General features: G+C 36.5%; 1 protein-coding gene across 1 annotated transcript in view; it reads right to left on the bottom strand.

Annotated features, from left to right (window-relative positions):
* Positions 1-14,550, bottom strand: part of VPS41 (VPS41 subunit of HOPS complex) — a 109,759-nt gene that overhangs the window by 85,187 nt on the left and 10,022 nt on the right. Inside the window, exons 3-4 of the mRNA XM_084896414.1 lie at positions 6,820-6,927; positions 2,849-2,926 (exon numbers count right to left, since the gene is read on the bottom strand). Of these exons, the coding sequence (XP_084752540.1) occupies positions 2,849-2,926; positions 6,820-6,927 (186 nt within the window). The remainder of the gene's footprint in view (positions 1-2,848; positions 2,927-6,819; positions 6,928-14,550) is intronic.

Raw genomic sequence — 14,550 nt, 5'->3', positions numbered from 1 at the left:
TTTGGATACATGGATAAGCAAGGAAAATTGGCTCTGTTTAAAAATAAATACACTTAATTGGACTTCACACATTTACTTTTCACCATTTTGAAAACTGTCAGTTGTATTTTCCAGGTCATTTATGTACCAAACACACAGATTCTTTTAACAATGGTTTTTCAGTAAAACAGACTGTTTTACAAGGTACCAGGCCTACCAACGGCAGAGCGTCTGGTAGCTGGCAAGAGCTCAGTAATTCTAGCATGGATACCAGAAAGAGAAAGCTGGCTGGCTCCTGATGCTGTCGCTCACACTGATTTACTTAGATGTTCCCACTAAAGTTTTCCTCACTCGTCTGTCAAACTAAGTACTGTAGACAACCATCCAAGGCATCATGGAAGACGTCCCCAAAATGTCTACCCTCAACTGTTAGGCAAGTGGCCATTGCAAGCTCTGGGGAGAACGAGCTCTGACTCCGTTAGCCGTTCACCCATCTCTCTGGGGAGTACAACTGCAAGCTTGTAGCATCCCCAGGTCACTGTCTGAAACGTGAACAGGGCTTCCATGACGCGCAAGTCTCATAGGGGTAACATTTACCATCTTAATGTGCACCTGATCGAGCAGAGTGACAGCATGAGGATAAAAGAGGAAATGTGGACCAATAGCCTGATTTAGCCTTTTTCGAAGCTACGCTTTAATCTGTGCCCAGATTGTGAGTAACTGTCTCGAAAGCATGTTGTGTGCAAGCCAGCCCCTCCTACCATTCTCTGCCGGGATGCAGCAGGCACAGGCCGACGATGAAGTTTAACAAAAGGAAAACAGCTCTAGGAATCAGCGGTATGCCCGCTTCCCAGGAAGCAATCCCCTCCAAATCCTCCCTGTGTTTTTAAAGGTTGTTAGGATTTAGAAAGCGAACGTCTATCTAATAAGCCTTCTGCAGACTGGTCCCTGCCGCTGCCTCTGCTGAGGGTGTACCATCCTGGCAGTGCACGGCAGGGGGGAAGTCTGAGCCTTTCACCAGTCGCTGGGCACAGGGCTATTGATCTTGGGCGGCGGGCAGGGAGAGCAGCCTGGGGTCTGAGGGGTGAGATGCGGTTGCAAACGGTCCTTGTAAGCTAACAGCATCTAAGTCACACCCCATGTGCTCTTCTGGGAGAGGTGGTTAGGAACTCCTGTTAGAGGATGTTTTTAAAGTTCATAAAAAGGTATTGGGGAATGTTTTTAATGAACAGCAAAGACTGGTATATAAACTGCTTATAAATTTAACTGCAGAAAATTTAAACCCAAGTATTAACTTGGAACAATGATGACACAACAAATGGACAGAATTGTTTTCTTCCAAAGAGGTGAATCTTCCTCAAAACTTCTTTCCGTTCTTCTCATTCCCAAATGATTTTTATTTCTGTTAGATTATTTCCAAGATATTAGTTAAGAATTTAACTCAAGGACATTCATTTTTTCTAGGGTAATTTATTTTTTGATCATGAGAGTGAAAGTTAAAGTGGCTAATTAGAGATATTTATGTGTATTTTTTACTATTAAACTGTATTTTTCTTGTGGGACTTACAGAATATTTATGAAGGCTATCTGGAGATACATGTAGACAGTATACTCTGCACCTTCAAGTAATCATTTCACATTTATTCACAGTAATTTAGCAACATCAAAGGAAAGCTATGATGAACCATAAAGCTTCTTGAAGCACTATAGCTAGTTTGAAATCACTGTGAGGAGATTCATCTGTAGTTCAACTGAGTGATATTTGGGGAATATTTTTGAACTCCTGTACTGGGAACAAAACAGGAATCCCATATAGAAGAGAGATCATACTGTATTGGTTCTTTTCTGACTTATTTCACTCAGCATAATGCCTTCAAGATCCATCTGTGCATGAATTTGTGCACTGAGCCTCTAGTTATTAATAAAAGGTTTTTCTTTTAATAACATTTCACCTAGACATTGTATAGCGTTATTTTAAAAGAACACAGATAGGAGTATTTTAAATGCTCCACTTAAATTAAAATGGATGACTATTATTAACTAAAGAAATGCAATTAAATACATTCATAAAAGTACATTTTAAATGAAATTTGTATGTAAAAGATAATCCAGGCAAAATTTATAATCCTACCTAATAAAAGAGAAACATGTAAACTGACCATACCTTTGCTATGCCCACAAGACCTACCCACCAGCCAATCAGGGCAAGTATGCAAACTAACCCAACCAAGATAGTGGTTAATTTGCATATCCAGGCTAGAGCGAAGACTGAAGACATGTAGAAAGAAGCCAAGCACTTTGGAGAAGCAAGCAAGTGGGGCGGGGGAGAAGGAAGGGAAGCAGGTGGGGCAGGGAGAAGGGAGAGAAGCAGATGGGGCAGGGAGAAGGGATAGAAGCAGGTGGGGCAGGGAGGAGGGAGGAAAGCAGACGGGGCGAGAAAAAGAGAAGAAAGCAGGCAGGCAGGGGAGAAGGGAAGAAAGCAGGCAGGCAGGGGAGGAGGGAGGGAAGCAGGCGGGGTGGAGGAGTAGGGAGGGAAGCAGGGTGGCAGTGACTGCAGCAGGAAGCCCTATTGCAGGAATCTTCCAGCAAGGGGCATCTAGTGCATACATATAAACAGACCTTTTTCTTTATAAGTTCACCTTTAAAATTTTTAGTATATACTATAACATTCAGTTATGTAAGTATATACCTACATACTTACATATATATATATATACACATATAATATGCTTAGCACTCTGATTTAATCGACAAATATCTTTTATGCCATTAAAACAAACTGCTAATATTCTAAAACACAAGTTTTTGCATGATATTTAGCTCATACATTATTTTATACTGTATACTTATATTTATACTGTATACGTACCACATCAAACTTCTGAGTGATGTTCCCCTGGACATCAAGTAAATAAACCTTGCCATAATGTGTGCCCAGTGCCAAAAACTGTAAGAACAACAAAGAGGTCAGTTTATTAATGTACCATTAAAACACAATTACTAATAAAACCATTTTCAAACTCAAGACTCTTAATGCATAAGTGATCTGTAATGCCTCAGAAGATATCAGTCGTCGGAGACGGTCTATTTTCAGCTGGAGGGAAATAACAGGACAGGGCCTACTTTATTGTGATAGTGCAAGCCAGCTGTCAGAATGACTCATGAGGACCCTCATCTGCTGACAACTAATGGTGTGTACGTGGTCTGTACACAATGCCTGATGGACTGAGGCAGCAAATTAAAATGCAGCTATGAAAGCATGACCAACCTAAGGTTGAACTCAAAGTCAGAAGGGAATTATTAAGCAACTCGCCTCCATTTGTGGCAAGTGTGTAAATTTGAGCTAACATTTAAATTCAACCTATATACACACCAACAACAAAGTACTATTATTTTAGAAAGAAAAATCCATGCCATATCTAGAGATGAAAAAACTCAGATGTACTTATACTATCAGTTTAACATTAGAATGCATCTATAAAAATTAATGTATAATACTGAGTGTAAATATTTGTATTTTATTTTTATTTTTATTTTTTTTATTAAAAATATATTTTATTGATTTTTTTACAGAGAGGAAGGGAGAGAGAGAACTAGAAACGTCAATGAGAGAGAAACATCGATCAGCTGCCTCTTGCACACCCCCCACCGGGGATGTACCCGCAACCAATGCACATGCCCTTGGCCGGAATCGAACCCGGGACTTTTTAGTCCACAGACCGACGCTCTACCACTGAGCCAAACCGGCTTTGGCAATATTTGTATTTTAATACAAAGAAAATCCTTTTCTGTCACAAAATAACTGCTAAGCTCCATATTCATCTTACGATATGAAACTAGTTCATAACTCCTACTGTTCTTTTAATCTGCACTAACCTCAATAAACCAGAAGAAACTTTAGGACTACCTGATATGACATGAGATTTTTCTTCCTTTTTATTTCTTTACATACTACTCAGATAGTTCCAAAATTCTCTATTTCATTGCATGTAAGCATGCTTCATTGCAACCTATAATGAAACGCTCACATTTATAGGCACTACTAAGCATTTCAGTCAAGCAGCACAATCTTTTAAAAATAACCTTATAGAAAGTCAAGATTTAAAAAAGATTTATCAAAATGGAATTGCTTAAAACGTAATTTCAGTTCAGGCACTTAAAATACGAAGCTCCCTTAAAGAGGAGTCACAGAAAGGGAAAAGAAGGTGTTCATTGGAAATTCATCCCCAGCAATGCCTTTCACTCCTGCAAGGTTGCCTTTTTTAAAGAAGAAAAAAGTCCCCCGGGTAAGAAAATCAATACTGGTTAATAAAACATCAGATGTGCAGACATAACTAGGTATGACGATTCCGCTGCACGGGCCTGCCTGAATGCACCAGGTGCCATGCCGATTACTCATCCAGGGCAGACACAATCCTGGTGAAAAGAGGAGGCCTGGGCCCTGGGAAGGGAAGGGCCAGGAGGGAATTCTGGGGGGAAATTGGTTGCGTTGCATATATAAACAAAACCAGGATGTTTCCTCCAAAACAAAAGATCATTCTAATCGGAAACAGAGGACTCAGATGGTTGTAATATTTTTCTCAGTGACACTCACCATATTTGAATTTAAAAAGAACACACACAATACTAGTAACTAAAACCAAATAGTACTCCACCTCAATATACCCCAAGTACTCTGAAGTACTGACTTCCTCATAAATACTGTATTTAGTTTGTTAGAAAACTAAGGTGGGTTGGAGCCTTAAAACGTTTTACTACTAGGTCATTCTCTGCCATCTCTGTGAAGGCCATATTTGAACTTCCAGTTATATTTTATTTTATTAGTTTTAAAGGTTCTATGTAGGGTAATTTATCCAAACATTAATCCCTTCCCTTTTTCTTATTTTATTAATTACTAGTTTAATCCATTTAATATTTAAGATCTGAGACATAAAATAATTATTTTGATTTTATTGTTTAACTTAAAACTATAATTACTTTAGAATGTTGGGGAGGAGGAGGAGGAGTGGTTTTCATGATAAGCTAGTTTTGTTTACAAAAATATTTAATCATTTAAATTAGATAAATTACTGCTGTTCTCTTTTAAAATAACTTTATGTGCTTAAAAAAGAATCCAAGTTTGATAAGCCAATTGAGAGGTCTTCAAAAATTTATTTAACTATGAAAATTATTGATGAGGCATACTTACATTTGCTAATGCTTTTGACTTACTTACAATACAACACACCAGAAGGCAAAATTGGCCACAAATCACAAATGTAAATACAAGTCCTTTAAATGTGACTATCTTTCCAGACATTAAAATTTGTAGCTATTGAAATTTTTTTTTTTTTAATTCTGACAGCACCTCTAATCCAGGATGAGTAAAGAATAAATATATCTTTATTAGTCCCTTCCAGGTTTAATTACAGAAACTTGACTCATTTTATGAAGTATCAGATTGTGCACCCAATCCTTTTGAACACTACCCTAACATAACTGCTTTTACTGGGCTTTTTGTTGTTGTTACTGTTTTGGTTTCCTTTTTAAATATATTTTTATTGATTTCAGAGAGGAAAGAAGGGAGAGAGAGATAGAAACATCAATGATGAGAGAGAATCATTGATTGGCTGCCTCCTACATGTCCCATACTAGGGATTGAGCCAGCAACTCAGGCATATATGCCCTAGACCAGAATCAAACCCGGGATCCTTCAGTCTGCAGGCCGACGCTTTATCCAGTGAGCCAAACTGGTAAGGGTGACTGGACTTTTGTACGTAACAAGTAGAAGTGACAAGCCAGGAATTGGGTCATAGTTGGGGAGCTTGCCTCTTGTGGAGGACAGAGGCTCACTTCTGGGGCTCACGGGGCAATAGTTGAAACTGCCTGGCTTCCAATACTCCAATTATGACACATTTTGTTTTGGTCCAAGAATGGTCTAAGGGTGCTGTACAGTATTTAGTCTGAACTCAGAAAGTTGGTGGGGGCTTTGTTACAGCAAAGACTCAGATGTGGAATAGATTAATTAACACATATAATATACATTGAGTGGCGAGATTATTATGATCTCTGAACACATAATAATCTGGTCACTCAGTGTGTGTGTGTGTGTGTGTGTGTGTGTGTGTGTGTGTGTGTGTATTAGAGGCCTAGCGCATGAATTCATGCATGGGTAAGGTCCGGCCAGCCTGGCCAGGGTAAGGTGACATGGGCTGATATAGAGATAGTCGAACTCCTGGTCGAGTTCCTTTAAAGATTCCACAAACTTTAACAGTATATTGTGTGAACTCCTGGTCGAACTCCTGGTCGAGGGGACAATTTGCGTATCAGACTTTTATTATATAGGATATACACTGAGTGGCCAGATTATTATGTGTTCAGAGATTATAATAATCTGGCCACTCAGTGTATATGTAAAAATGTGGGGTCATTCTACTGATTCCCAATACCTCAACATAATCCCTTCTACTCTTATGAAAGCATTGAGTTCTACACTATTTATAATCTTAATACTTTTCTATTCTACTATTTATGATTTGAGGAATTAAGTGATAGTCTTTCCAAGAACCACTTACTATAAATCTTGTACATCCAACCTAGTCTAAATTCTACTTGATACACCATTACAATGTGCTCTCTCTGTGTGTACAAATACATACATACATATATATATATATATATATATATATATATATATATATAATTTTTTTCATCATTGTTTGGATTTTTTGTGGTGAGGAAGAAGAGAGGAAGAGTAGCAGAAGACGCAATTACAGTGAAAAATCACCACTGAAAGCATCAGGACTCCAAAGGATAAGCAAACTTGACTTACATAAGAATCACCTACAAGGGTTCCCTTACCTTGTCATGGACTGTCATGCAGCTAGCAGCATCCTTTTGAAGGATTTCAGTTACCCCATTGGAAAGCCTTTCATACTTAAGTTTGGGTTCCTCTTCACTCTCTTCTTCCTGCACAGAAAGCAAAGAAAATGACAGTTGCCATGGATTTATCTGTCCAAGACTCAAAATGTATTTCTTAAGGGGAACCCAGAGATGGTTCCCTCAGTGATCATCAATAACTACAGCCATAGCTCAAGGTAAGATCTTCATGTTTCACTTTCCCAACTAGGTGTATCAACTGCTACAACCATGCTGGTAGAATAATTTCAAAAGTTGAAAACAGGATTACACACATAAAGTTAATAGTAATCCACTGTGGCATATTAAATACAAAACTGTCTGACCCACCCTGCAGACATATGTCAAAGAGTCAGAAAAATACCTGTCATTATGACCTGGTCACAAAGCCTCATAGCAGTAAGACAGGAATATAATAAACCTCTAAAGGACATTATTATATTTCAAGAGTATTAATATTTTTGTCAGATTTGAGAATATCTTAATTAGAAAACATAATCACAAAAACAAGATCAAAGTAAAAGAAAATTGTAAATTTTATATAAAGCAAAATGTATTCTTCCCCTTCAGATAAAAAATATTTTAACATTTCTTTTAAATGGTAATCCATGAACAATCATTATTTATTTAGTTTATGTTAGAAAATATTGTTTACTCTCATATAAATAAATCTACATATGCATTAAAATTTCTTAACCAGCCATGGCTGGTGGCTTAGTGATTGAGTGTCAATCCATGAACTAAGTGGACACCAGTTCAATTCCCAGTCAGACACATACCCGGGTTGTAGGCTCAATCTCCAGTAGGGGCACAAAGGAGGCAGCCTATTAATGTTTCTCTCTCACTGATGTTTCTACCTCTCTCCCTTCCTCTCTAAAAATCAATAAAAATATATTTTAAAAATATATTATATATATTCTTCAGATGAGGATTAACAAAATAATAATATAATAAAATAAGTTTCTTAATCATTTTATATGTAATATTACTAACTTTATATGTTTAACCTCAGTGTTGAAACAGCATCATAAGATATCCTGAATTCTCATAGTAAGTTAGGAAATCTCTAATGACTATAATGGCCATTAATTAATAAATCAAGGATAGTTATAAAAATTACTACAGTGATTCTGAAAAATATTTTACTTTATTGCATTGGTATGTAATGAGAAGCCAAACAATGTGTGTATATCAATACTTGTGATAGGATAAAGCTGGCCAAAACAGAAGTTCACAAAAATCATCTACTCATGGGCTACAGGGAAGATGTCAGCTTGGTTTGCAACCATCTGAAGGTTAAAATGGGGTAAGAGTATCAGCTTCCAGGATAATTCATTCAAACAGTTGGCAGGCTGGTGCTAGCTGCTGGCAGGAGGCTTTACAGTTCCTTGTCTCATGGCCCTCTCCTCAGGACATGACAGGTGACTTCCCCCAGAGTAAGTGATCCAAGAGAAAGCAAACTGGAAGCGTCAATGGTGCATACGATCTCGCCTCCGAGTTCGTACACTGACACTTCAGCGGTATTTTATTGATCATACAGGTCAGTCATGATTCAGAGTGAGAAGGGAGGACACAAGCACAGGAATAATACGAGGTGAGGATCATCGCAGGCCATCGTGTAGTCTAGCTATAGAGTAGTAATTATATTTTAAAAGCAATAAACCTGATTTAAAGAAATCAGTATTCCACGCATATGATGAGCTGTCAAATTTCCTTCTCCAAGTATATATTGTTTATTTAGTTATAGTGTTAAAATCAAAACAATGTTAACTACTATTAGTTTTGCAAGAATAACTTTAAGAACTAACAGCAACAAATGGACATATAATAAGCATGGTTATCTAAAAGACCAATACTTTCTTCAAAAAGTAACTAATGATCATCAGCCCAACCCAAGCTTTACAAGTGACCTATTATTAAAATATGAAATCGTTCATTAACCAAGTATAAAGAACCTAGAGAAAAAAAGGAGAAAAAAAAGAACCTAGAAAAAGGAAAATCGCAAACAAAGCAACAAGTAAACACTTCTACTTATGTACTCACAAGCAAGAAACAGAAATCATTACGAAGTTAACATTAAATGTGGCAAAAATGATGTGTGCATTCTGAAGTAAATGCGTTAAATACAAATTGAATCCTGAATGGTAGTCTTTATAATAAGATGCCACATGTTGCTCTAGTCTGGACATCAAATGTGCATCTAACGTGAAAAGTTAATTCTAGCCTCTTGACTATTTTGCATAAAAGCACTCATCCACGGACCATTAGATAAAGTTACTGTAAATAAGGTTTGCCTGTCTTATTTATAAGTGAAAACTAAAAAATTCCTTTCACACAAATATATAAAAAATAAATACTTTCACAACACAGTTCACTGGAGCATTCGTGCCAGGCTTCAAAAACCATAAATAAAATGAAAACTCCAATATTAGGCACTTGATGTAGCATTTCACACTTTCCTGACAGGTATCTTTTATGTTAAGTTAAAAGCAGGCTAACGGTGAATTTTTAAGGTTTTTTTTCTGCTTGCTGTAAACAAAGGAAATGGAAAGTGATTCAAAAATACAATTCACAGAAGTTATTCTACTGCTGCAGACTATATATCACATTTTAAATAAAAAAAATTAAAAAAAATCAAGCAGATTTATATAGAGTTTCACTTTAAAAAAAAATTAAACACACAAAAAAGACTTCTGTACAACTTGAACTTTCAAGGAAAAACATCCAGTGTTAATAAAAAGCAAATCAAAAATTTTTTTGAAATTTTCATAATCTGGCAAACCTACAAATAAAACCATCAACAGTGGTGATTTGAGATGACAGTTAACTGCGTTTCTATGACAACCTAGTGGAGCAGTACAAGTCCTGAGCTGCAGCTAAGCAGAGGTATAAGCAGAGTGACATTTACCCATACAAGAAAAATTTGCAGCTTTCCTTTAAAAAGAATCAATTCTTCAACAAACATGGACTTTCACTCAGAGTATAGCACTTTTAATTCAAGACAAGTCCTTTAAACCACTGCACAGGATTCTAGAACACTCTGAAAATAAATTTCGCATCACAGTCATTCTTACTGAATTTTGAACTTAAAAACAGAAAAACAAAACTAAACTAAAACAATAACTTTTGGGATAACAAATTAGGGCAAGCCTCTTATTTTGTTACCAACATTAAAGGTACATTTGCATGGAGGAGTCCTGTCACCTAACTTAGATGGGTATACCAATGAGAATACAGCCCTTGTCACTTGATAATTTCAAATTCGGGTATAAATTTTTTGGTGTGTGCAACCAATTTTTCATGCTGTTTTAACGTTATCCATACCTTCATAGTGGTACATTTTATAAACCATTACAATCCAACTGAATGCGTGGATTTTATTTTATTTTTTTAATGTGTGTTGCATGAATTCTGGAGGTTAACAGAAGGATCACTACATTTTCTGATGTTACTATTACTATATAGAACTTAAAATTTTATTTCTGGATACTACTTATTAAAATCCAATTTTGTCTGGCTTTATTTCCCCCCCCCCCAAAAAAAAACAAACAAAACACAAATAACACAAAATTACACTAGACTCGTGGTTGGCAAACTATGGCTTGCCAGCCACATGCAGCTCTTTGACCCCTTGAGTGTGGCTCTTCCACAAAATACCACGGCCTGGGCGAGTCTATTTTGAAGAAGTGGCGTGAGAAAAAGTTTAAGTTTAAGAAATTAGGCTCTCAAAAGAAATTTCAATCGTTGCACTGTTGACATTTGGCTCTGTTGACTAATGAGTTTGCCGACCACTGCACTAGACTGAAGAGGAGAGGTAAAATAGATACAAAGCCAAGTTAGTGAAAAATACTACCAATTGAGCACTCCTAGACAATTCACAATCGATGGCCTTTACCCCAACCAACTTCACCTGTGAGAAAGATCTCAACTGAACCTCTAAGAACTTTAATAAGGCGATTGATTGGTTTCCTTGGTCTCATGCCATAAACTACATCTCACCAGGGACAAATCCTTTTAATAAATATCCAGTATTTTAAAAAATATATTTTATTGATTTTTTTACAGAGAGGAAGAGAGAGGGATAGAGAGTTAGAAACATCAATGAGAGAGAATCATCGATCAGCTGCCTCATGCACGCCCCCTACTGGGGATGTGCCCGCAACCAAGGTACATGCCCTTGACCGGAATCGAACCTGGGACCTTTCAGTCCGCAGGCCGATGCTCTATCCACTGAGCCAAACCAGTTTCAGCAAATATCCAGTATTTTAAAGCTAGACATAATAGGGAACACTCACATACTATAATAATAAAAAAAAAAAAACCTTGTTAAAAAATTCAATTTAAACTTCCACACTGAAAAAAACAAGTACTATTAACAAAAAGTGGATTAATAATCAACCATGAATAGAAAGGTATAAAATAAAGTCCTTCCTCCTCTAGAACATTCTCTATAGAATTCTAATTACCTTAAGGAGAACTGAAATATTCAAAATTGGTAGTCAACCTTCTAAGTTTAAGAAACAAAAAAAGCTATCAAAATCTAATATCAGAACATTTCAATTTTAGAAAATTTACATTTTAAATAATTCTCTTCATTAATCATAGCTTATGGCATATTAAAATATTTGTTTTTATTACTATTAGAAAAGATAAAGGGAGAACAAAAAAAAAACACACACACAAAACAAAACACAGTAGATATCAAATACAAACAAGACTTTTTTTTTAAGTATAACTGAAATTATACTGTAAGTCAATCAAAGCATACAATTTAAGTCTCAAAAAACACAACTAACAACATTTTTAAAAGATCTATTCACTATATTATCAAAAAAGTAACATAAATACTCAAAAACTACAAATCATTGTATCAATCACATATAATTATACATTTATATGTAACTATAACGATATCAAAAAATGTACATGGACAATACAAGACATCTCCAAATATGCTATACCAATCTTGAGCCTTTCCAGAAAAAAAGCTCTATGATGAGAAATACTGTATAAAAATATAAAACGCATATGGTTAAATAAGTGGTCTTCAGCAGGAGGTGGTTTTGTGCTCCTAGGACATTTATTTATTTGGCAATGTCTAGAGACATTTTTGTTATCACATCTGAGTGGGAGGAGATGGTGCTATTGGTATCTAGTGGGTAGAGGCCAGGGATGATACTAAACATCCTACGATGTACAGGACAATCCCCCAGAACAAAACATTATCTGGCCAACGATGTTAAGGTTGAGAAATCCTGGGTTAAATAAATTTCAAGAGATTATTGTATAAACATTAAAATCTATTTTTAAAGAATAATAATGAAGAGAAATGTTCTCAAAACATCGTATTAGGTGAAAAAGTAGGTCATAAAATCTGCTTTGTATGATCCAAATTTTATTGAAGAAATGTACATACATACATGGGGGGAAGGGGATCAGATTAATAACCACCATAATAGTAACCTTCCTGTGATTCAGTCTCTTCATCTATAGAATGGAAGTGATAATAGGAACCCATATTATAGGGCTGCTATCATCATTCCAGAAAACAGAAAATAAAAATCCCTCATGAGCTATTACCGATATTTTCTAAATTTTCCAAAATAAGCATGTACTATATTTACTACAAAATAAGTATATGACAGCCCTAACTGGCTTGGCTCAGTGGATAGAGCGTCGGCCTGTGGACCGAAGGGTCCCAGGTTGATTCCAGTCAAGGGAACATGCCCAGGGTTGCATGCTGAGCCATGCAGGAGGTAGCCAATCAAGGATTCTCTCTCATCATTGATGTTTCTATCTCTCTCCCTCCCTTGCCCTTTCTCTCTGAAATAAAAATATATATTTAAAAAAAGTAAGTGTATGACAAAAATAAGTAATATTTTAAAGCCATTGTTCAACATCCTCTTCAAAATTTTTGTATTTACTGAACTAAGATTCTTATCTCTGAAAGCTGCTTTCCTTATCATAGCACTTTGGAAAAGTGAGAAAAAATTGAGCCTCTAATAATTGAAGAGCTCTTCTTAAGATTCACAAGATATGCAGTCTTCATAAACCCTGGTCTCCCCTTTGCCCTGTAGTATCAGAATTTCATGTTCGAGTGAAGAAGGGAAAAAATAAGGTGAAGGTTCTCATGCCCTAAGCCAAACACCATAAACAGGTTCAAATCCCATCATTTATTTTATATTGGGAAAGCGATAAGAATATATAGAGGACCAAAAGTGAAAAAGAAAAAAGAAGAAAAAAAAAAAAAAGCAAATAAGCTTTTCATTTCCTTCCAGCCACATGGAATAAGCTTACCAATCTCCAAGATATGACATTCAGGTGGACAATTCCCACCACTAAAACCAACATACCCCTCCTTTCCTTCCTTCTTTCCTTAGAAGCAGGGTTTATGCCTTTTCGTTGTTCTGACCTTCACCTACCAAAATTGTGGACACCTAATAAAGTAGAGTAGAATGAAAAAAAACAAAAACAAAAAAACCAGCAGGCTGAATTTAGAAAGAAGATTTTTTTAAGACATTCTCATTAAGATTTCCAGCCAGGAAAAGACAAATCATCCAATATCAGCCAAAAGGAACCTCAGTAATCATCTGAGCTACATATTAATTTACAGACAGGGTGGCTATTTGAAACAGTATAAATTACAATTATAGACAAATATATAGAAATGAAGCTCTATCACCTTCTAACAGTAAGAGGTCCTGCCAACTAAATTTTCATGAAAATTAGATTTATTTATAATTTATGTTTATTTTTATATAAAAAAGAATATGCTCTAGTTCTTGGGATTATCTTATATTTTAGAGGGGATTGCAAAGAAGCACCCTACTAGCTACCCACATCGAAGCCTCTGACAGCTTATCGAAAGTTTCTATGAAGATAAAATCCTACAATAACATTAGAAATTAAGATAAATGATTATCAAAATCAAGAGGAAAGCTAATACTTATCTTTAATGTGAATTAGAATTCATGACACACCTTGACTTGTTTGATGAAAACATAAACTACCTGACCAAAAAGCAGAAAGATGCTTTCAGCAAACCCACCTCCATGCCCAAGACTTGGAGCCTGCTCCTCTAGACCAAGCAGACACCCTCCTCACCCCTTAGAACTTGTCCTCCGAAAGGAGGTGACCCTCTGCAGCCATGGGCCATTGTTTCTCCACACCAAAGAGTTCAGCCCTGGCCACCAACTGTCTCCATCCTTCTCCTGCAGGCAGAGACGACAGCACATAACAGCAGGGCAGTGCATTATGGAGAGTCTAGGAGCCTCAGCACAAGCACTGCAGGACCAAAAGAACCTTCACCGCAGGAAGAAGGGCACTTTCCACTTGGATGTCTGATTGACATTTCCATCTTAAAATACTCAAATTGAAACTTCTGATCTACCCACCACCACCACTACCATCTCACCCTGAGCACCAAAACCAGTTATGACCAGTCTTCACCTACCTCAGTTAACAACTCTACCTATCTTGTTGCTCAACCCGATTTCTCTTTCACTTACACCTGCAAATCCTAGTCAGCAAATATCCTGGATCTACTTCAAAAATCCCCTAAGTCCTTTATCGCCTCTAACAAGAGTTCCCAAAGCCTCCTAACTAATCTTGCTGCTTCCTACTTGCTACACACCACTACCCCAGAATACTTTCAAGCAGCATCTAGAATATACT

Source organism: Pipistrellus hanaki (genome assembly GCF_964339955.1).
Source record: "Pipistrellus hanaki genome assembly, chromosome: 10".
Taxonomy (NCBI): domain Eukaryota; kingdom Metazoa; phylum Chordata; class Mammalia; order Chiroptera; family Vespertilionidae; genus Pipistrellus; species Pipistrellus hanaki.
This window is presented reverse-complemented; position numbering and strand designations above follow the sequence as displayed.